General features: G+C 37.4%; 1 protein-coding gene across 1 annotated transcript; it reads left to right on the top strand.

The window, feature by feature from the left end:
* Positions 1-212: 212 nt before the first annotated feature.
* Positions 213-24,589, top strand: c4 (complement component 4). Its single transcript, XM_063017213.1, has 41 exons — positions 213-356; positions 847-1,033; positions 1,839-2,013; positions 2,105-2,175; positions 2,321-2,406; positions 2,844-2,926; positions 3,815-3,902; positions 3,982-4,087; positions 4,979-5,105; positions 5,562-5,677; positions 6,070-6,240; positions 6,343-6,540; positions 6,970-7,155; positions 7,263-7,409; positions 7,711-7,840; positions 7,925-7,978; positions 8,067-8,270; positions 9,184-9,301; positions 10,051-10,121; positions 10,758-10,897; positions 11,545-11,748; positions 12,844-12,895; positions 12,983-13,063; positions 13,431-13,634; positions 14,664-14,739; positions 14,853-15,009; positions 15,474-15,578; positions 15,714-15,882; positions 16,012-16,199; positions 16,840-16,995; positions 17,083-17,142; positions 17,703-17,793; positions 18,323-18,497; positions 18,656-18,743; positions 19,236-19,310; positions 20,611-20,713; positions 20,805-20,894; positions 22,538-22,630; positions 22,712-22,795; positions 22,906-23,050; positions 23,347-24,589. Exons 1-41 carry the CDS (start codon positions 277-279, stop codon positions 23,486-23,488), a joined length of 5,076 nt encoding a protein of 1,691 aa, XP_062873283.1. The 5' UTR covers positions 213-276; the 3' UTR covers positions 23,489-24,589.
* The last annotated feature ends 306 nt before the right edge of the window (positions 24,590-24,895 follow it).

The following is a 24,895-nucleotide window of genomic DNA, read 5'->3' as shown; positions in this document are numbered from 1 at the left end:
TGTCACACTGTCTGTTCTCTTTCATTTCTTCCCATTCTAATACCTCAGATATTTATCTTATACGGTCTTGCTCAATCAGTGTTTCAGGAGACATCCCCTGCTATTGTGCCTGGCCTAAACCCAGGTCAGTTTCTGGGAAATCATGTGATTTCTCCTATTTTTTTTGTCCAGTTTGTTAATGTAGGACTGTGATTGGTAGAATTAGATTTGGTTAAAGTGTTGACAGTCAGATCCTGTAGACTTGTTTGTGGAGGATTAAACACCAGAGATGTAACTATGGAGCACAAAGTAAAAGAAATGTTTCACCTTTTTTTTCTGAGCTTTGTTTGTCTTGCTGTAGAAGCACAGAAACCAGAGTGAGTACTTTTATTCTTCTCCATTATCATGAGAGCTTTTGTATGCATTTTGTTATTCAGTGTTGGTTTTAATGCATTAAAGTATTTTGTGCAACACAGTGTGCATGATTATAATTGCTATGAATTTTAACAATCCTGGGCAGTACATTATTGCAGTGGTTCTCCAAATTTTATTAGCAACAGGGACCTTTTAATTTCATTTTGCTTTAAAGAAAGAACATATTTACATGCTTTGGTATTTTTAAAATTAGTATCAAATAAAATAATTACCAAAATGCATGATACTTAATGAATAAAATCTTTTTAATGTATGAATTTATCTAAAAAACATGTTTGTCCTATTAAATATAATTGATACACCCCGTGGGTAATAACACATCTGTTTCAGGTATTTTCTTTATATATATTTATATATTTATTTATCCTGTAAAACCTACCGTATTATTTCAACCTGGAGTAACCTGGAGTTCCATGTTGTTTTATACTCCAGGTGCCTCATTACTGCCCCAAATATAATTCATCTGGGTGTAGAGGAGACAGTGAGTGTTCAAGTGCACGGAGCCAACAAAGACGTCAACGTAGTTCTGTACTTCAAGGATATGAAAGACGTCATATCTGAGAGAAAAACTGTGACATTAAATGAAAGAAATCAATATCAGGATGTGGTGAGACTTAGGGTAAGTCTGAACATAGTAATGTAAGTAAAGTAACTGCCAGTATTTTACTGAGGTTATAAACGATTCATTTTGTAGCCTAGTGGTTAAGATACTGGACTAATAATCAAAAGGTTGCTGGTTCAAGCCCAACCACTGCCAGATTGCCACTGTTTGGATCTTTGAGCAATGCCCTTAACCCTCAATTGCTTAGACAATGTACTGTCACTGTACTGTAAGTCGTTTTTGGATGAAAGCATCTGCTTAGTGCTTTTGTACATGTAAATAAAATAAGCATACCTTGCTTGCATGAGTCTTTAGGCACTTTATGCTTCAAGTACTTGACTGAAACTTATCGCCAATTTCATTTTTATGATGCGCAAAGATTATCAAAAGAAATTGGCAATTGGTATTAGCCCCAAAAAGGCATCCATGTTAAATTCACTGTAAATTTATCTCCAGTATATGGTCAAATAAAGGTGGGCAACTCTCTTAATGGCTGAGTTTAGGTGTCTTAGACACATCTAATGCTAACAGGTGTATTAAATAAATGTCCTCTTAGGGTGCGTGCCTGTGCCACTGTGCACAGGCCTGAAGACTGTCAGCCACATTATAGGTGCAGCTTTATATTAATGCCTATGGTTTTGTAATAGACATCCACCCCCCCACATTCATATTTTTTTTGGATGCACTGTTCATGTCCTAAAAAAGCAAAAGATACTGCCTGGCTGCTTGAAGTTGCCCCTGACCAGGATTAATGGAAAACATAAATGAATCAGTGACAAACACTGACTATCAACAAACACCTTTAAACCTTTTTCTCTTGTAGGTTGACCCCACACTTTACAGCAATGACAATAAAAAGAAAGACCCATATGTCCAACTTGTAGCTGAAAGTAGAGACCTGTTTGTTGGTTCCAAGATGGCAAACATCCTCCTGTCAACCAAAAAGGGTTATATTTTTATCCAAACCGACAAACCCATCTATAATCCAGGAGAACAAGGTAAAAACAAACAAATTAATTTCAGATTACTGTAATGAAATAGAATTTAAATTGTTTGTATTGGCTTATAACAGTGCTTGTGTCTTTACAGCGAGGTATCGGATCTTTACTCTAGATAACTACATGCTTCCCATTAATGATCTCATCCATGTTCAAATATTTGTAAGTATCCTGGACTGGAACTGAATGGGCACACTGACTCCAAATGAACCCAATTTTTTTTTTTGGCTACATTTGACATTGTTTCCAAATATTCAAATATTCATTGTATCCGATTTATTCTAAACAGACTTTCATTTCTCTACAGAACAGCAAAGGTCTGCAAGTGCACAGTCATATTCTGAGATCTGAACAGATCCTGCAGAAAAGTGTCACTATTCCAGATGTGGAGCTGTAAGTCAAACACAAGTACTCACATTCTACACAAGTGCAGAATTGCATTCATTTATTTCTTGTCTGTTTTACCACCGCTTTATCCTGGTCAGGATCATAATGGGTCCGGTTTATTGGGCAAAAGGGGATGCCAGTCCATCACAGAGCAAACACACACACACACACACACAGACACACACACACACACTGGGGGCCTGGCTGCATGTCTTTTTTTGGAATTTTGGAAGGGAAAGCCAGAGGAAACCTACGCGAGAAATCAAACCCTGGCTCAGTACAGGACTTTCTTCACGTCTTACCCTAAACCATGTCTGAACAGTTGTTCAATATCTAGGAAATGTGTCCACATACTTTTGACATGGGAAGATTCATGTACAATTAAAGCAAGAACTGCTTGCAGATGCTTTAACTTGACTGTGTAAAATGTATTTTATTTTTAGGTCTGGTCACTGGAAGATCACAGCCTACTTTAATAACTACCCAAAGTTCAGCACTTCGGTCGAGTTTGAGGTTCGAGAGTATGGTAAGGGTTAAAAATCTGGATCAAACCTGCTCAGAGACAAAGCTCAACTGAATTCTGTTTATTTTTTGTGTTATTTATTTTTTTTTTTTCACAAAGAACAATTTAAAGTTAAAGTGAAAGCATGTGGGGTCAGTATAAAGGGCAGAGAGCTGGTGGCTCACTGTTACATGTTACATAACTACAAAACTGTTACATAACTACCAGTCATCATGACTGCATAAACACTTACAGGCAATGAAAATAATGGAATCCAAAAATGACAAAACAATACTTTATTCTGGGCAAAAATCCATATTCGGGGAGGGGATACAAACAGTATCCAGAGCTGAGAATTGATCCCACGTCCTAAGTACCCATGTTGCTGTGTGGGACTCTACCATCTATGCCACCATGCTCCCATTACCAAAATGTATTTACTGTCATAAACAGCTTTAGATTTACTTTTAAAATGCAGTGTTCAGGATGTATTTACTTTATTATCTTAGGGGACTTCATTAACATATTTTGCCTATAAGTGACTCTGCTTGTTCATACCAGGTAAGACAATTCTACAGTAGAGTACTGGGAAATATACTAAGTATAATTTACTTCAGAAACACCACAGATATATTAATATTAATTTTAGAATATAGGCACTTGGGAATTTCCCCACCCGCCCCTCCATTGCTCATATCTGGCAGACAAGTAAACATCAGTTCATTATATCTATTCTGACCTCACCACCACCTATCATAACAAATACAATGTTATAATTGTCACAAATGTTGTTTAATAAAATACTGAATGTAATAATAATTCATGAACATTAAATACTGAAATGGCCCAGCCTGATTATAACTAATATGTAGTTTCTTCTTTAATCGGATCCCTCTTTGGTCTGTCCTTCAGTTCTGCCCTCATTTGAGGTAAAGATTCAGGCACGAAAACCTTACCACACACTGAACAGCGCAAGTTTTGCCTTCAGTATCTCTGCCAGGTACGTGTCCTACCATACTGTACATGGAATGATCATATAAGTAAACTGTGGTAACATCGATGATGCTTGATGTTTATAGGTACACCTATGGGAAAGGTGTAAATGGGGTAGCGTACGTACGATTCGGACTGGTTGACAGTAAAGGAGAGAGAACATATCTACTAGGCACTGAGAAACAGATCACAGTGAGTAAAGTAAAAGGTTGTGGTTAGTTTTCCCTTTTTAGTAATGAATATTGTGGACTGCTAATGCAACAGTGGCTCTAATAATTGATCATAAACCTGTTGTGAAAAATTAAGGTCAGATAATAAAAATATATATATATATATATATATATATATATATATATATATATATATATATATATATATATATATATATATATATATATATATATATATATTACAGTTGACTGGATTGGAGAATTTATTGGCACGATCGTGGGTTCTTACAGCAGTGGAATAGCTGAAGAACAAAAAAACTGAACTGTGGGCCTCTTTTTATACTGCTCTAGTCATATCACATTGGGTTTTGGACTTTGGAATCTCCATTCTGTGCTAACTGTTTTTTCTTATCTGTTACAATATTTTACAACAGCTTAACAACAGACAGCACAAATGTCTTAAAATGCACTTCACACATGAGTAATAATAATAATAATAATGTAAATGCATTTTTTTGCATTTATTTGGCTGTTCCTTAGTTCATTCCTCTGTATTATTTATTTTTTAATATTCTTTTGCTTTTTTAAATGCTGTAAAATGGCTTTTCTTTTTATTCTTTTTATTTATTTAGAGTTTTTATGTTTCTTAAGCTTTCCTTTTTTGGACTTTTTGTCCTTTTTTGTTTGTTCCTTATACTTTTTCTTTTTCAAATTATAATTTTCTTTGGGATTTGTTACCATTATGTAGATTAAAATAATCTTACTAATACTTAAACAATACACTACACACAACATAAGGTTTTTTTTACTTTATTTATTCATTTATTTAGTTATTTATTTAATATATTTTTATTTATATATTTTTTTTAATTTGCCAATTTTTAACAAACTAGGTTTGACTCCTTTAATTTAGGTCGAGGACGGCAATGCAGATGTCATCGTCTTCACCTCTGAATTAACGAGTGCCGCAGCCAATCAGAGCAAAGCACAAATAGAGGGACTGAACCTCTACATAGCTGCTACGGTCCTGGAAAAAGCAAGCAAGTCTCACACTGTCAGATCATTCATATCTTCTCTTTATTCCAATTAAAAAAATACATTAAACCTTATAACCTAGATAACACGTGCGGGATGAGCTGAAAAAATGGCTGAATACTAAAAACACTGTTTAAAATGTAATGTGTTCTGTTACATTTAACATAAACACAAGGGTTTAAAATATGTTCAAATCTGTACTATATAAAATACAGAATTCAAACTCGTACGCAATTTTATCCAAAGTGGGAGGGCAAGTGAAATTAAAAACTAAAACATAGGCGCTCAGGTGGCGCAGCGGGATATTCCACTAGCACACCAGCACTGAGATTCTGAACTCCCCATTTCAAAACTCAGTGTTGCCACCGTTCGGCTGGATTTTGTATTGTGAATACTTGTACAGAGAGGTGTAATGTAGAGGTACAGCCCATCTGTGTGTGGTTTGTTCCTGGCTAATGCAGGTGGAGAACTGGGGGAAGCTGAGAGTTCCTCGGTGAAGATCGTGACCTCCCCATACATCATTGATTTGTCCAGAACTAAGCAGTATTTCTCTCCTGGTGGCATGTTCTCCATTCTGGTAAGTGTTCTGCTTTAGAAAACTTGAATACAAAGATACATACTAATACACACTTATAAATGTACTAATAAGAGGACAATTGATTTCAATACAGTAGAATTCAATCCAAGCATCTAAATGTCTAATAAGGACTTGACAATAGTGTTGCTAAACTTTCACAGATTAGTGTAAAGTTTATATTCTTGTAATGTTTTCAGAAAACACAAAAAATAGAAAATTTGTCATAGAAAAACAGTTTTATAAAGGTTCCTGCAATGGTTAGATATAAATATGTTGTCAAAGCCTCAGTAAAGGATTTTTATTTTCTTGTAGCTGTGTAGTAAAGGAACAGATCTGTAGTTACACAATAAACATAAATTGGTAAATTAAATCTTTCTTCTGTTGTACTGCAGGCTACTACAACCTTCCCAGATGGTTCCAGAGTTCCTAACATGAAAATAAAAGCCACTGTGGCTACAAATCTGGTTGAAACACTTCTGACTAGGACGAGCAGTGGGGACAGCATGGGGAACATCGTCATCACCTTCCAAGTCCCATCCCAGACAGAAGAATTGAATATAATTGTATATATTATGATTTGTTTAAACTCAGTTTCTGCTTTTAAATATGAAATATCTGATAATTATGTTTATATCCTTAGTCCTGAAATTCTGTGTCTCTGACAGGTTCAGCCTGATGAAAGTGATGGAGATATCATAATAACTGAGGCAAAGTTGAAGTCCACTGCAATAAAGGATGAGGGGGGCAGTTACTTAAGTGTGGAGCTGCAGCATCAGATCCTCCAGCCTGGACAAAACCTGCAAGTTACATTCAGAGACATCACTCAATCTGATAATGCAAGACCTTCACACATCTACTACCTGGTGAATAGTTTGTCTGTTTATCAGCTGAGACAATCTTTTGAAACACTCGTTTGTTATGGATTCTTCTTCTGGTAAAACAGTGCTGTTAAGCCTTCATTTGCATATTGTAACATGATTGGCTGATGTATTTTATGATGCATTAACACCACTAGTTACATGTTAAATAAAATAACCTACATTACTGTCAGGAGAATTAAACCCTTAGGTTTTTAAGAATACACACCCCATACGTTAAAGATTCTGTGTAACTAAATAATTCCTTAAAACTATTTAATCATAAATATGGTTTAAAACCTGTGTTGGGTTTTTTAATTTCAATATTAAAACATTTCTATGATAGATTGTGATGATACACAGGTTTTTTACAAGTTCTATTCAATTACAGATGAAGTAACATTTAAATTTGTTCATGTTTTTCTGTCTGTGCAGATTGTGAGTAAAGGCAGAACGCTGCAGGTAAACAGGGTGCAGAGAACCGAGCTGACCTCCATAAACCTGCCGTTTGCTTCTGACATGGTGCCCTCATTTCGGCTGGTGGCCTACTACTACACCCAACAGGGCAAAATAGTGGCCGACTCCGTGTGGGTGGACGTAAAAGATGTGTGCAAAGGAAAGGTACAGTAAAACTGACCAGGATCATTTCAGGCTTTGGATCATGTAACTTTGTTTTGGTTTTGGTACAGTAAATAGCATAACATTACATTTACATTTTGAATCCACAGGTAGAAATAATTCCTTTCAATGAGCTGAAACCTGCACAGTATTTTGATGTTTCAATCAGGACGGATGCCAGAACTAAAGTGGCTCTCAGTGCAGTGGATTCAGCTGTGTACATCCTCAGTACAAAGGATAAACTCACCCCTCAAAAGGTAATGACAAGGTTACATGTTATACTAATACATAACAGACTGAAAGATGCTACAGATCATGGATTTTAAGTCAAATCTGATTTTTTAAAAAAGGCATACATACATGTGCATACATGTTTACTGAGGAATTTACTGGGATGTTTACTGGGTTAAATGGTAAAAATCCTGAGCAGACTGACACAGCAGTAACAAGTCAAGATGTAAAACATCCTGGTCTGGAAAGGGAAGGGAAGGGAAAAGATGGAAAAGGTAAGGAATAATAAGCGGTTAAGTGTTCTTATCAAAATGAACCTTCCTACAGATGTTTGAGTACATGAACTCGTATGATCTGGCATGCTCCATTGGTGGAGGAGAAAACTCCCAGTCTGTTCTGGAAGCCGCAGGACTTACGTTCATCTGTACCTGCACAGAGATGGCACCCATAGTGACAGGTAATATCTCAATAAATGTACTAACAGTAAATACATCATAGTGGCATCAAGGTGATCAACAACTGTTTTGTTTTTCCTAATCAGCGCATAAATGTTATGAGCAGCGTGATCGACACAAGAGAGACCTCAGTGCTCTCGGTAAGATCTTTCACACTAACAGTCTTCATAGCTTCAGTTGACCCTGAATGATTTTATACAAGATGAACATTAAGTTTCTTGTATTCAGTCAACAGCTATAAGTTACCAGACAGGAAGTGCTGTGAGGATGGAAGGAAGATGGGTCTGACCTCAAAGTCATGTAAAGACAGGTGGAGATACACAGCACACAAGAGCCAAAGCTGTCGGGAAGCTTTCCTCAAGTGTTGTGAGGCTGCTACGACGTTCAGGAAGAAAGCTCTTCTGCAGAGAAGAATAAGCGGCTTAGGAAGAAGTAAAGCTATTCAGCATGCATTTTATTTAATAAATAATCTGTGGCTTCTCCTGGCTTTGTTAAAGGAAGATCTATTTCATTCTGTGTATAGCCCATCCATCTGTTGCTGTCAGCCCCCCTCTACCCCATCTTTTAAATGAAAGGAACCACCACAAGACAGCCACTGACCAGTCAATTAAAAAAAGATCATTAAGAATCATATCGTTACAAGAGCAATTGAATTTCCAATACTCTTCGAGTGTTATTGTCTCTGATTTTCCATTCATAGAAGTTCTTCTCTTTTTAATCCTCCTGCCTCCGCCGGTCCATGAAATTATATCTTATATGAAACCGGTCCGTGCTGCAATAAAGGTTGGGGACCGCTGCATTAGCGTGAAGGTACCATGGCTGCAGGAACTCTAATGTAATCTGCCTTAACATAATCAAGACAGGAACATAAACCAAAGACCACATGGTGCCACAGTGCAGGATAACTGCTCATGATGATCATTATAACAGCACTACTAAATAAGAAAACCACAGGATATCAGTAGTGAGAGCATTGCTGAGACACCAGTGTTCACTTCCCTTTACTGTTAATAAACCTGAGCGATTGCAAGTAAGAGGCAGGATGACAGCAATCAAAAATCCCAGAAAAAAATCAAGAAAACAATTTCTCCCCATACACCCAATTCAACCAACAACCTAACCTATTAGTACCATGTTAATGGGTAAGACGGCAGAAAAATAAAACTAAGACTGTGCCAATCCTCAGACCTTCAGGCCCACTGTGTCTCCATCCAGAATGTAGACAGGAACTTTATTGCATACCTGGATTGAAGTCCTGCATACTTTGGTTTAATAAAATGAGGTGATTTGTAGAAAAATGTCAGTCTTAAACAATACTCATATTCAATTCTGTCTTTTAATCAAGCAATCAACAGTGGAAAAGAGGTAGATGAGATTGATGAGGCCTCTGTGTACCTCCGCAGTTTCTTTCCTCAGTCCTGGATGTGGACGATCTTAGAGGCAGATGCTTCGGGCAACATCAGGTACTTCACAGATCAGACTTAAAACTTCATCTCAATTGTGTCCAACAACCAAATATGAGCATTCAGATAAACAAATCAGAACATACAGAACAAGCTATCTGAATTTCTGCATTTACAAAAATAAAGCTAAACGTGGCTCTATGTACTAAAAGAATGACTAAATTATTACCGGGCATAAGTGCTCTCCACTCCACCACTCAAATTCACGTTAAATTTTGTTTCCGTTAATAGTTGTTTCTACAACCTGTGTCGCTTTTATCACATCATAACAATGAGTAGGTCTCATTCTCTCATAACTGAGTACTTACAGTGTTGCTGTCACCAATTGGTAAAAAGGGGAATTTACATTTTTAATTAGTATAATTTATTGTTTTACTTTGGACATGCCTGGCTTAAGTCTTATTACTGTAATTGTAATCTCGGAACATCACAATTAGCAGTCTTGATTCTTCATGCAACCTGATTGGTTATTGCAACCTTGTCTGAGTATTACACAACTACACAAGGTATGGCTAATAAAAACCTTAAATAAAGCTTAAGAGCATATTTTAGAGCTTAACTGAGATGACAGTTAAAAGGTTTATTTAAATATGTGACCTTTCTGTTTAAAATGTCTCTTTTAGTAATAGCATATGAATCATTTATTCAATACACACATAAGTTAATGTTTTGTGCAGGAGGAACAGTAGCGTCTTTTTTATAATGTACACACTTATTTGGTGACTTTTTCTTTTGTTCGTCACTTCCAGGCATAACATAGTCACTCCTGACTCTGTAACCACATGGGAGGTCCAAGCTGTTGCTATTTCTTCAACACAAGGTACCTCTCTAAAGCTTTGACAACATGTTTAATGTTATAGCAAGAAGATTCTGTAAGATGGGTAAGGTAGGGGCGATTAGTAAAACAAGTTACTTAAATGTACCTTTGCTTAAGGTTTGTTTGTTTATTAGGATTTTAACGTCATGTTTTACACTTTGGCTACATTCATGACAGAAACGGTAGTTACTCATCAAACAAGATTCATCACAAGGTTGACAAGGTTATATCAAACACAGTCATGGACAATTTAGTGTCACCTGGGGATCTAACCCAGGACCTTCTTGCTGTGAGGTGACAGTGCTACCCACTTAGCCACCGTGCCGCCCCCTTTGCTTAAGGTGACTCCCTTTTAAGGACGTGTTTCATACGTTTAGTGTTCATTTTTTTATGGGAAATTCAATGTGGTAGAATTTTACAATTAGTCCTTAAGGATCAAAGTTATATCAAATTAGGACAAACTGCATGTGTGTTTTTCTAGCATAAAAAACATGTACTGTACATTTAAGTCCCTTTAAAAAAAGCTAAAGTGGTTGAAGGAGACATCAGGAAACATCCATTGACCAAAAGATTAATAATTAATTTGGGATGACCTTGCTGTAACCATTAAATTCCATTTACCATATTCCAACCTCTCAGGTTTTTGCATAGCAGAGCCAGAGCCACTGAAAGTCTTCCAAGACTTTTTTATATCAGTGAAACTGCCATACTCGGTGAAGAGGAACGAACAGCTCGAGGTGAAAGTGGTGGTTTACAACTACAAGCAGCAGAGTTTAAAGGTAATGATCATACTAACCTTTAGCCTTAACTACTAAACATACTCCATGTACATTTTATAGCATCTCTGAGATTTGCCTGGGTCGCCACCCTTGGGTGGGCTGCAAGCCAGAAAAATGGGCCACAGAGAAAAATAATAATAATTAAATAAACAAATTTTTACAGGTGTTTGAACATAAAATTAACTTGTACCTGAATGCCCCATGAACGGCTTTATGTTACATCTTGTAAACCACAGTGGGACCAGATTGCCACCATGTTCATTAATTAAGTATAATTCATTATGTGTTTCATTTTAATGCACTGTTTGTGTTGCCTCGGTTGCAGCAAAAATCATGGACAAAATTTGGGTTGTTTAAAAAAAGGGTTTGAAAAACCCTGGGATAGTGAAATAGACCACTGTGCCACCCGAGCACCCTAATCACAGCTTCACAATCATTAGATCACAGCTCTACCTAAGCATGCTAAGCTTGGCATGAGGAAAATAAATAGTTTGAACCATTTTGTTGTAGCTGTGATGACAGTGTGGCATTATTTCTAGTCATGAGGAAAAAAAAACGTGTTTGTACCGGTGTAAATGATAAATGTGACACATTTCAGTGAATGTGTATAAATGCTCACCAGATGAATGTTGACCTGATGTTTTTAGGTGACGGTGAAGATGAAGAAGGTGGAAGGGCTGTGCAGTGCAGGTGGAGAAGATGTGGTGCAGCAGGTCACAGTGGACGGTCAGTCTGCTGTGTCGGTGTATTTCACCGTGGTGCCTCTGATCATCGGGAACATCCCCATCAACGTGCTGGCATACGCCTCTCAGGGCATCAGTGACAAGATAAAGAAACAGCTCCGAGTGGTGGTACTGTACAGTCTGTAAAACTATTATAAATAAATTAATTTAGAGTTTATTTAATGAAATACGTCATGTCTTTACCACCGTTTTATCTTAATCGGGGTCACAGTGGCTTTGGTTTTCTCTGAATCACTGAAAGCAATGCAGTAACTCACCCCAGACAGAACAATCCATCACCAGGCTGTATTTAGGGTTTGCCACAACAGATCTGGACTTCATACCAGAATTTTGGACAGTTTTTATTTCTGACACAAGTTCCTTATTTTATCCGGGCTTGAGGGCAGACACACATACACACACCCATTTACCTATAGGGCAATTCAGTGTCTCCAATTAACTTGACTGCATGTTTTTGGACTGTGGGGGGAAACCGGAACTCCCGGAGGAAACCCACGCAGACACGGGGAGAACATGCAAACACTGTTTTATTTATTTATTTATTTAAATTTGTTTTTATTTCAGAGTTACACTTCAGCCCCCACAAATGGCTAGAGCCACCCCTGTCAGACCCACATGTGTAGAAATATAATTCATAAATGCAAATTATACAGATTTATAAATACAGAAATATGTTTTCCAAAAATGTTTTTAAGTGACTCTCTGGGATATTTACATATCAAGATTCAAGAGATTCAGGATTAATGTTATTGTCATTTCACTGTACACCAGGGTGTATAGAAAAACAACATTACGAGCATTTGGTTCATCCTAAAAACACCACAGGTTTAGAGCATATATAAAATGAAGGATGTAAAAATGCAAATGAGTGAAATAGGCATATTAAAAGTTACATATATTAATATTAATATTCACATGCCAAAATATGTACATAGTGTTTATTGTAGCTATGATTATTGCACATGTAGAAAAATTCATAGTGATTATTACATGTAATAATTGCACATATTGCACATTAAGGTATTGCACATTACAATATTGTATATTAGATTTTGCACAAATGGTTTAATCTGCATCAGTATTTGTACAATATAATACAGCATAATGTACATCTGCCGTTTAGAGGAGGTTAAAAAAATCCTGAATAATTCTATGTACTGTAAATGAACTGATATAAATGCTGCTTTTGATTTCCACTCACAGGGAGAGGGTGAAATAGTTTCCATCTATACAGAACATAACATCAATGCACAGAGTAAGATATTCAACCTAACGTATGTATAACCATAACCTTATAACCTTAATGTATCATCATCATGTGTCAGCTATCTTATTACTGCAGATAAGAAGCTGGAATTTGACATTCCAGCCCCAGAGGATGAAATGCTGGGAGATGATTCGAGAACAATGATGAGTTTTAAAGGTGAGACAGTTTACTGCTTTCCTACAAATACGTCTATACTGCACTTATAGGGAAAATGGACTAGATGAAGGAAAGCTTAGCTCTGTTTAGTCAGCTAAACTGGCTCAACAATTCCATTTGGTAAAAAGGTTGATTGGGTGACAAAGGGCAATTAAATATGTTAAATAATGTCTTAAATAAATGAGATTGTTTTATAAAATGCTTCAATTTGTGTTGTCATGTTTTGCTTTCTTTAAAATATCTTCAACAAAACATTTGGGGGGGCAATTACTTTTTCACACCACTGTAACTAGTAAAAGCCTTTAAAAAATGAAACTAATGAGATAAATGTGAAAGGTCTTTATTTGTTTCTGTGGGTGTGTTCCAGGCGGTGTGATGGGGGAATCGGTGAATAACTGCCTAAATCTTGAGGGGGTGAATAATTTGATCCAGCTGCCTAAGGGCTGTGCCGAGCAGACCATGGTTAAGATGTCTCCCGCCATTCACGCCATGCGCTACCTGGATGCCACCAACCAGTGGCTCGCACTGAAAGCAGAACGCAGAGAGGAGGCCGAAACGATGATCCAAGCTGGTGTGTGTTGTGATTTTTAAATTCAAGATTCATGTATTATATTAAAAATGACAGACCACAACCAGTAAAGTGTCCTGTTATGAGGCGGTAGTGAAGAACACCATGAGGTGAAGCCGGGTTAAACTTTCTCCACCAAGTTCATCATTTCATTATAACAGGGCAGTTTGTACTGTGTCACAGTACTTAAAGTACTGTGACTGTATATTATCTAAGCAATTGAGAGTTAAGGACCTTGCTCAGTGATGAGGCTTGAACCAGCAACCTTTCAATTACTAGTCCACTATCTTAACCGCTAGGCTACAACTTTTTCTTTTGCATGATGGAGTGATATAAAAACATCAAACTTATTTCATTCATAGAAGCTTTTTGGTCTTCACATCCATCATCTTTTATGCAGTAGTTGTTATGCTCATGTATTCTATGCTTGTGGTAGAAATTAAAGACACAACCTGCAAGAAGCTTTTAACATCCTGATAACTGGGCTGTTGTTCACCACAACCACCAAAAACAGATTCACATTTGGTATCCACTACCTGCTACTGCTTGCTCCAGACCTGACTGAAACTGGTGCCAAGTCTCCACACAGAACCGCAATGCTGGTTTTAAATCAAGTTCTTTCATGTTGCCACGTATTACATTAACAAGTTTTTATTTATTTATTTACTTATTTATTTAATTACTTATTTACTTATTTATTTACTTATTTATGTAATTAGTTACTTATTTATTTATTTACTTATTTATGTACTTATTTATTTACTTATTTATTTATTCATTTATTTATTTATTTATTTACTTATTTATTTATTTACTTATTTATGTGTTTATTTATTTATTTATTTACTTATTTATTTATATGGAGCAGTGTGGTTTTAAAATGCATTGATTTTGAATTATTACTATTCTAAAGCTCTTCTGGTATGAGGAATTAATAAACAGTGGTCAGCCAACACAGAACACAATGATAATGCGTAATGCTAGTGATGCACTAGTTATGCTGTCACAAACAGAAATGTACTTATGTAACAGGTTATGACCGGGTTCTAACATTCAAGAAGGATGATGGTTCGTACGGGACTTTCCGCCATTCAAAAAGCAGCATGTGGTAATTTATCATTAATTCTCTTTAATTAAATAATTGTGATGCATGATGAGAGTAGTAATATTGTTCTCTCTATGTAAAATAATTTGCTATTTGCTGTTGATTTTACTTTCCAGGCTGACGGCCTTCATTGCAAAGGAGCTGACAGAATCAAGGGACATTATCAGAGTCAATGACTTGTACATTCTGCAGGCCTTGACCTACCTGATAGCAAAACAGAAAGCCAGTGGAGCGTGGGACGACCCCAATCCACTCCTTGACACTGGAATGAAGGTAGACACAAATTTAATGCAGAGAAAATAAGGAGTTTTGTCTATTTTTTGAAGGCTTTTGAAACCATTCCAATGGCCTTATTGACCAACAAAGTCTGTCCTCATGAGCTGTAGCTCATTACACAAACTGGACCTGGTTCTGTGTATGACTTGGATGCTGGAAAATACACTTTGCTTTACAAACTAACCTAAAAAGTTCTAAAAGAACCCAACATTTCGGTTATTATATAAAAAATATCTATAAGTATGTGCACACTGTTTCACTAACACAAATATAATAAAGATATAACTGACATACCTAATAAATGTATGGAAAACAGCCAAATTATAATCTGTGTGTAAAACATATATATATTATATATATATTATATATATACATAAACATGTTTATAAATCATTAAAAACGATGCACAGTTGTTTTTTCTACACAGTAATAAAACTAGCTTTTAAATATCTTTGTTTTAGGGTGGAGTTGGGAAATCGACGGACGATGTGCCCCTGACTGCATTCATTCTTATAACTATGAAACATGCAATAAAAGTGTATGAACTGGGAACAGACACAGTATTGGTAATACATGCAGCTGGGCGCACAGCTGGTCTAAATGATGTTTGCATGCCCTGCTGAGTACAAATATTTGCCATAGAATATAATAACAATACTGCTAATAGTTAATCATGTCTTTATGTTTTGTGTCTGTTGTAGAGAATGGCTATGGAGAAGGCCAGGTCGTATCTGGTTTCGCGTTCAGCCACATTGGAAAGCCCTTATGCTACGGCCATTACAGCATACGCACTGTGTCTGCACAATGCTCAAAGCCCCGACGCCCAGCAAGCTCACCGGAAGCTGATCAACATGTCAAAATGTGATAACGGTAATGTCTGATGTTACTCTTACTTCACAACCTTTGCATTTTGCCCAAACATTTTAATCTCAGACATTCTTATATACTGTATATAAAACACTATACAAATCTTGTCATGTGGTTGGTTTTGTCCCTCAGAACGCTGTTTCTGGGATGTCAGAGAAAACATGACAGACGTGGAGAAGAGAGCAGATCCGCTCTCAGTGGAAGCCGCTGCGTACGGCCTGCTGTCGACCGTAGTTATGGAAGATAAACCGAATGCTCTGCGGGTTGCGACCTGGCTCACCGAACAGCGCAAATACGGCGGTGGATTCCAGTCCACACAGGTACTCTACAGTCATGACCAAAACATTCAGTCATTTCACATACATCCGGGTCCTTTCTGTGTGGAGTGTGCACACACTCCCTGTGTCTGCGTGGGTTTCCTCCGGGTGCTCTGGTTTCCTTCCACAGTCCAAAGAAATGCAAGTGAGGTGAACTGGAGACACTAAATTGTCCAAGATATAAGATATGTGTTTGATATAACCTTGTGAACTGATGAATCTTGTGTAATGTGTAACTACCGTTCCTGCATGTCATAAATGTAACCAAAGTGTAAAACATGACGTTAAAATCCTAATAAACAAACACCAACTAATTACTCCACTGTGCCCATATGCAGAGGTCTTAAAAGTATATGAACCAGTGGCTTTTTTTATACCAAGAACAGGTTAAAACCTAATTTGTCACCGTATGCTGGAAATGTGTCTGAAGGGTCACATAAAGTGCAAGAACCTCCAAAAATTAGTTTTACATTGTCATTGAACATTCAGTGTCATCATAACATTGTCACAGAACACGAACACTTACATAAATCACTAAAATATAAAGACAGCCATGATATATACATTCATGTTTACTTTAGATTAAGGGTGTCAGATCGTTACCCTAATTTATTTTCTCACATAAACATCATCTCTTCTTTAGGATACAGTCGTAGCCCTGGAGGCTCTGTCCAAATTTAGCATACAAAACAGCGAGGTGGAGAACCTGGACCTGTCTGTGGAAATCTGTGTAAACAACAAGGATGTGAAGAGTCTACGTCTGAACAATTACAACGCGCTGACGCAAACAGCATTTGAAGTAAGAGGAACCAATTCCAGACCAAAAGTCTTTTTATTTAATGTATTTTAACTCCAGTTTCAGTTTGTAAGCAAAGCTTGTTTGTAGGTAAAAGAAGTGGGTAAAGTGGTTCTGAATGTAAGGGGCCGAGGAAAAGGAACGTTATCGGTAAGTAATCTTTCAAAACTCCTATTTCTATTTCTTCTTGACCATCATGCCACAGACTACCTTCAGTACCTTCAGTGTTTTTTTAGATTTAATGCTTACCTAAATTGTGAATATAATCACATCCGACTAACTCACCAGTCAACTAACTCACCAACTAGTCTGCAAATTGTCAATTTACACTTGCCACCAAGTTATCTTATAAATAAAAAGTAAAATAAATGCTTTTTGGTTAAAAAAAACAAACGCTTCATTCAAGCGCTAAAGTGCAAATGATTCACTGTCTGAACTGTCTGAATAACACTTTCACAGCATAAGTGTTAATCAAATCTGAGTATGGCTCAAATTCACAACCACTTCTTCCTTAACCAAACAGTTAATTCATCAAACTAACTTATTGACAAATGAACTGATATACTAAACCATGTGATAAGTAACTAGTGTACACATTAAATAACTAACTTTATTAAATAACTAACTTCACCATCCAAATCTGACCAATACCTTAACCAGGCTGTGGATAAAAAGCTTAGCATCAGTAACACTGTGTTTTCCTGTTACAGATTTTACAGACGTACAGATCTCTGAAGAATGACCTGTCCCACTGTGATCAGTTTCACCTCAGTGTTAAAGTGGATGGAGAGCTTGAATACTGTGAGTGAGCATCATTTCTGAACCTCTAGGGCTTTTCTAGTAAACACACTTTAGCTTTTATATCAAGGGTGGTGTGTATGAAGAGTGTGTACACCTAAGAATAAAGCAGCTATGTATGTAAAGATAGATATTTATTTACTTTGTTTCCTACATGGACCCACAAATTCACAGTTTTAAATATAATGGCATATTTAAAGACAAAGGGCACAGTTGGCCAAGATATTAAACAAATCTAACAATGTTTGGCTCATTTGTTTGTATATATTGCACTACAATCTGCACAATGCTTTTGGGGGTGATTAAATGTAGATCGATGGTTTAATTGTCTGAAAAGTTCAGGGGTCTGAATACTTTCTAAATCCACTGTAAATCAGATTGGGAGCAATTCTAATTAAACACAGTAATAAAAGCTACACAACAGCATCCACATTCTCTCCTGTCATCATTTAAATGAATTTGTGGCTCAGTGGATATTAAGAGGTTTAACAATGTTATTTAATGTCTTACCATATTTTCTGTTTTCTGTCAGTATCCAGTGATGAAGATGAGGAGCAGCTGGATGATTACTATAACTATGACAGTGATGAGAAGAGAGATGAGGGCATGAGCAGGATGGACTGGTTTGATTTGCGCACCCGCCGTAAGAGACAAGCTCCGGAAGAGCCCAAAAAAGAAAACAAACTTTTGTATACAGTGTGTGTCGGGTATGCAATGGTTTCATCATCCACATCACACTTGTTTATCATATATACTGTAAACTCTCTGAAGCCTTTGTGTCTTAAAAAAATATATATAAATATTAAAGTAAACGTTATATTTGTGGTATGCAAAAATATAATCATCCTTTTCACACACCTTACAGGTTGAGAAATGGAAACTCCAGTGGTATGGTCTTGGTGGACATCTCACTCCTGAGTGGACTCACACCAAACATTCAGGATCTGGAAGATGTACATTCATTAAACTAATCCCTTTTGTTTTAAACATATTTTACATAACACTATTTGGTCAAAAGTATGCAGACACCCCTACGATTAACTGAGTTCAGGAGTCTCGACCACTCCCATTACTAATATGTGTATAAAACAAATTTGATGCTTCCAACACCATGACAACCATATCGACCTTTCCCCTGTTCCATCATAACTGTGCCTATAGGCACAAAGCATGGTGCAAGACATGGTGGGAATCCAGTGACCCTAGAGTTTATTAGGAATGTTGATTAAAGTCTGAGGCCTTCATGCCCAACATCAGTGGTCAAAATCCTTCCCAGAATAATCGAGAATAATCGAGGCTGTTATGGCCACATAGATTAACTCCAAGTTCATATTAAGGTCCATAGTTTTGTAATAGGATGTTCAACAAGCTCTTGGTCAGGTGTCCACATACTTTTGGCCATTTTGGCCACTTTTGTTCTTATTAAAACAGTTTTTTCTCTGTAGAATGCAAAGGGCACAGAGAAATACATCGACCATTATGAGATCCACAACAACAAAGTGTTTCTCTACTTCGATAAGGTAAGACGGTGTTAAATATTTCCTTGTAGATGCTTTTTTCTTATACATATTATTTATATAATTAGCTTTTTCATACATTTTATATGACAGTAACAGGAAAAAACAAAACAAATAATGTTGTTGTAACATTACGACAATCGTCCAAGAGCTGCTCCATGTTCGTGTTCCTGTGTGGTCTAGTTTGACCAGCAACTGGGGGCACGGAGGCAGATTGCAGATTTACTTTGTTTCTAATCATTTTGCCACCTTTTATTTGCCATTGTACCCCTTTTTGTTAGTGGCTCTTTCGCCACATTATTGTTTTACCTGGATTAAATATCTGCAATTGGTTCTATTTCCTTTGTTCAATCTTGCAAGTGTGTTGGGGATCGCGCCTCATTCTCTCTTTAGCAAGATGTGTCCAGCCCCATGACTGTTTTACCTTGTTCATTGTATTGATTTTTGTGATGTACAATAATTCCAAATTTGTTGCCTGCACCACATTAAAAAAAGTGTGGAGTTTGCACTTTATTAAAGTTTTTATTGTAGTTTTTCAATGCACGACTATAAGGAATTTGGGGATTTTACAATCTATAGTGCATATTATTAACAAAAGATTTGTAATGGGCAAGGCCCAGTAAGTCCTCCTTTTAATTTTTGTTTGGCCCAATTTAGCGTAGTCAATCTGTCTTCTGCTGCTGGGGGATCCCTGTTTGAAATCTAGGAGGGTATATTGCTGCTCACGCCTCCTTCGACCCCTGCACAGCCCTTAACGGAACACTTTTCCACCCATGCACTCTGCACAGGCGCCTCTATCCACCAATCAGGGTCCTTACACAGCGTTTGAAGACCCGGCCCACATATTCCAGTCATCCCTCCCTGCAGGCACTGCCAATTGTGCCCGCTAGATGGCGCCCAGTTGAGTAGTTATCCTGCTGTGCCACCTGGGCGCCCATTTATTTGTATTTATTACTTACGTTCTTACTTAATTACTTTTACAGACTGACTGACTGACTTACTTACTCCCTTATTATATATCAGAGCAAATACATCGACATTACTAACTTATTCTCTTACTTACTTAGTCCTAGATAGATAGATAGATAGATAGATAGATAGATAGATAGATAGATAGATAGATAGATAGATAGATAGATAGATAGATAGATAGATAGATAGATACTTAATTAATACCGAAAGAAATTAAGGGACATTCCTAGTTTTCTAGTGAAATCCTAATTCAGAGGTTTAGTTGAACGCAGCATCATTTGCATGCACGATTGATCATGCAGTGAGGTCCTAACTGACTCTTTTCTTGCAGATCACAGAGGAGGAACAGTGTGTCCGCTTCCGTGTAGAACAGATCATACCTATCGGACTCATCCAGCCAGCAGTTGCAGTTGTCTATGACTATTACAATCCAGGTCAGCACAAGTTACTGCACGTCTGTGTTCACTGTCTTCTGTCTTTGGTGTTTAACAGTGATGAGAGTTAAAATAAATGATGGTTTTACAGAGAGACGATGTGCTGGGTTTTACACTGCACCAAAAAACAGCCCGATGCTGACCAAACTGTGTGAAGCAGACGTGTGTACATGTGCTGAGGGTGAGTATGAAAGCATGTGATCCCGTCGAGGTTCGTGCGGTGGTGCAGCAATAATCACTCACTTTCTCAACCTCTTATTCAATTAGGGTCGCCGGGGGGTGCTGGAGCCTATCCCAGTTTTTTGATGGGTGCAAGGCACACAGAAACACCCTGGACAGGGGGCCAGTCCATTGCAGGGCGGACACACAGACACACACACACACATCTGTTCACCTATAGTGTCTCCAATTGTCTTTGGACAGTGGGAGGAAACCGGAGCTCCTGGAGGAAACCCACGCAGACACGGGGAGAACATGCAAACTCCACACAGAAAGGACCCAGACCGCTCCAGTTGGGAATCGAACCCAGGACCTTCTTGCTCTGAGGCGACAGTGCTACCCACCGAGCCACCGTGCCACCCTGCCACCCTGTTTATTACCTATCATGAAGATTAGTGATATTAAAAGAATGTTGGCTAGCACATGCTTCCTCTGAGACAAACAAAGCCAGCTAGTACATGCGATAATAAAAAGGCAGCAGTTGAAAGGGAACAACCGGCCTGTTCTGTATGGCTACCAGGCTAACAGATGGTGATTGATATATATATAATATATAATCTATAAAGAGTAATTTTACCTAAAATTAGTACATACACTGATCAGCCATAACATTAAAACCACCTCCTTGTTTCTACACTCACTGTCCATTTTATCAGCTCTTACCATATGGAAGCACTTTGTAGTTCTACAATTACTGACTGTAGTCCATCTGTTTTTCTGCATGATTTTTTTTTGTCTGCTTTCATTATGTTCTTCAATGGTCAGGACCCCCACAGGACCACCACAGAGTAGGTATTAGAGTGGTAGGAGTGTCTAATAGAGTGGACAGTGAGTGGACACTGTATTTAAAAACTCCAGCAGCGCTGCTGTGTCTGATCCACTCATACCAGCACAACACACACTAACACACCACCACCATGTCAGTGTCACTGCAGTGCTGAGAATTATCCACCACCCAAATAATACCTACTCTGTAGTGGTCCTGTGGGGGTCCTGACCATTGAAGAACAGGGTGAAAGGGGGCTAACAAGGTATGTAGAGAAACTACAGTATGTAGAGACAGACTACAGTCAGTAAATGTAGAGCTACAAAGTGCTTCTATATGGTAAGTGGAGCTGATAAAATGGACAGTGAGTGTAGAAACAAGGAGGTGGTTTTAATGTTATGGCTGATCGGTGTATATTTCTATTAGATGCTTTAAATTTGTAAATTGAGTTTAAAGCATGAGACAGTAACAAAAAATTTAAACTACGATGGAATAACTGATAGTTTTGTAAATTGTCTTTATTCATAATAATCATAAATATAGCCAAAAACATGGTTCAGCAGTTCTCATGTTTTCTTAAAGTGAAATAAGTAAACCCTGAGGTGCTGGGTTATATTCTACTGGGACATGTACCTTTTTGTGCCTTAGTTTACTGGGTAAGGAAGTCAAATTTTACATATCATTCACAAAACTGGAGAACTCTAAATGTCAAACACTTCACTGCTGATCCATTCAGAAGTTTTGTTCAATAGAATCATTTTTACTAGCAGCATTTATCTTTTTATACCACCTGAACTGATTTTTCTGTTTTATATTTACTGTTTTTTTCTGGACTGTAGGTGCCTGTCCACGCCTTAAAGTCACCTTCAGTAAAAATATGGAGAAAAACACCCGGAAAAATTATGCCTGCTTCGAACCCATCGTCGATTATGGTACGTCAACTTGTATTTTTTTTTTTAAACGCTTTGAAATATAATACTGCAGACTAAAATAAAAACATATTTATTTTACAGTTTACACAGTCAGGATCCTCAAATCCAGCAATGATGGTGTGTTTAAATCTTATTCCGCATTGACCACTCGAGTGCTTCAGACAGGTGAGTCTGGATTAAACCTGCTGCTTCTCATGTATTCACATTTAAGGTAAATTGTCGTGTACTTAACTGGTTTTTAATCATTAAAATGGATTTGTTTGTGTAAAATACAGGTGAACATGCTGAAATCCAAGAAGGTTCAGTACTGGAAATAATCCAGCGCTTTTCATGTGATGATGATGTGGACGTGAAGGTTGATGGAGAATATCTGATAATGGGGCAAGATGAGAGCACCTTCCAGGCAGACCATAAGAGACGGTAAGCTGAGGTTGTTTGATGTTAACCCCCCCCCCCCCCCCCCCCAAACCTTGACTGGATAAGTGGTAAGTGTATTGTACTTTAGCTCCAAGGCTCATTTTATCCTAGAAAGTCTATCTCACCCAAAATCCTTTCGATAAATGCATGCCCAAATCTTTAAATACTTATTTTTGTAATCATATTTTTAAAAAATAAACAAAAAAGGGAAAACTCCAACCTCGGATTACGAGTAAATTTATTTCAAGAATAAAACCCCCTGTGCCACAATTATTAACTAAACTATGTGTTTTTTACAGCTTTAGATACTTGCTGGACAGTAAGACGTGGATCGAGGAGGTTCCACCAGAGAGAAAATGCAAGTCCTCCAAGAGCAGGCCTGCTTGTCAGCTTCTCACAGACTTCATGGAAGATTATGCACTAAACAAGTGCTCAGTGTAGAAGAACCCGGTCCAGAATAAGTTTATTCACACAGAAAGCATTTAAAACACGACAGTGAGCTCAGTAAACCGTGTGCTTTTATTATCAGTGCATATGACCAAGACAAAAATGGGTTTGTAAAACAGCACAATCAAAACTTTAGTAGAAGTCTGATATGATCTCATGATTGCTTCTCTGTTCCAGGTGTTTGGTAATGTTAGATAAGCATGGATTTGTTTCTTTAACGTTATGAGAGTAGAATTTCTAAACTGAACAGTTCCTAAATGTACTTTATACTACACAGAATAACCTAACGATCATTGTGCTTTAACATAATACTATCCGGACTAAACTCAGATCTCTGCTTTAACCGTGACGTTACATTTCTCTACTGATATATGATGTATGATACACAGAGAAGTGCTTTTCCATCAATGCACCACACAGTAGTTCTTTAATGCTTTGGATATAAAATGGAATATTAACTTCACTACAGTTTAACATTTGGATTTGTAGCCTGAGTAAAGAGGATGTGAAACCGGTTCTTATTACTAATAAAAATATTCAAATAAACTGAACAGCTTGATCATGAACATGTAATCCATGTAATCATTTACAGAGTGAGGGCTCATTTACACCAAACACAATGTGAGTCAAATCAAGATTACATGAGCGGGTTTAGCTGAGAATTCAGTGGCACCTTTGCATTCTCAGTTCTTTGTTTGTTTATTAGGATTTTAATGTCACGTTTTACACTGTGGTTACATTCATGACAGAAACGGTAGTTACTCATTACACAAGATTCATCGGTTCACAAGTTTATATCAAACACAGTCCTGGACAATTTTGTATCTCCAATTCCTCACTTGCACATCTTTGGACTGTGGGAGAAGATCGGAGCTCCCTGAGGAAACTCCACACAGAAAGGACCCGGACCGCCCCACCTGGGGATCGAACCCAGGACCTTCTTGCTGTCAGGTGACAGTGCTGCTACCACTTAGCCACCGTGCCACCCGCATTGCCAGTTGAATTTAGGAGCTGGCTGTAAATGTAAACTGGTACCACACTGTCATGCCATATTACCAAGGTTTACCCATTAAATGTAATTTCTGTATTTCTGTATTTCGAGATGGTCTTCATTCATTGATGCATTCATTCTTAAACACTGAGGGAAAAAATGTGTATGATTCATTAAAAAAATGAAGGAAAACCAAACATCCTGTAATATTAACTCCACCAGCCTCTCCTGGTAGTTAAAACTGGTGATCTATAACTACCGGTGATCTCAAAACACCCTACAAACTGAAATAAAAGTAATTCTTTACAAAATGTTGTAAAGGCATTTCTAGAAATGCATATTTGTTTTACCATCTTCACATGGTGTTTGGTGTAAACGGGCAATAACATAAAATTTTTTTATTCAGGAAA

Source organism: Trichomycterus rosablanca, chromosome 20, assembly GCF_030014385.1.
Source record: "Trichomycterus rosablanca isolate fTriRos1 chromosome 20, fTriRos1.hap1, whole genome shotgun sequence".
In the NCBI taxonomy this organism is placed as follows: Eukaryota; Metazoa; Chordata; class Actinopteri; order Siluriformes; family Trichomycteridae; genus Trichomycterus; species Trichomycterus rosablanca.
The sequence above is the reverse complement of the archived record's forward strand: the minus strand, read 5'-3'. Positions and strand labels throughout refer to the sequence as shown.

Coding starts and splice junctions, on each gene's coding strand:
- c4 (XM_063017213.1), top strand. CDS start 277: ATGGAGCACAAAGTAAAAGAAATGTTTCACCTTTTTTTTCTGAGCTTT. Junction 22,796..22,905: donor CACTCGAGTGCTTCAGACAG/GTGAGTCTGGAT, acceptor TGTAAAATACAG/GTGAACATGCTGAAATCCAA. Junction 23,051..23,346: donor CAGGCAGACCATAAGAGACG/GTAAGCTGAGGT, acceptor TGTTTTTTACAG/CTTTAGATACTTGCTGGACA.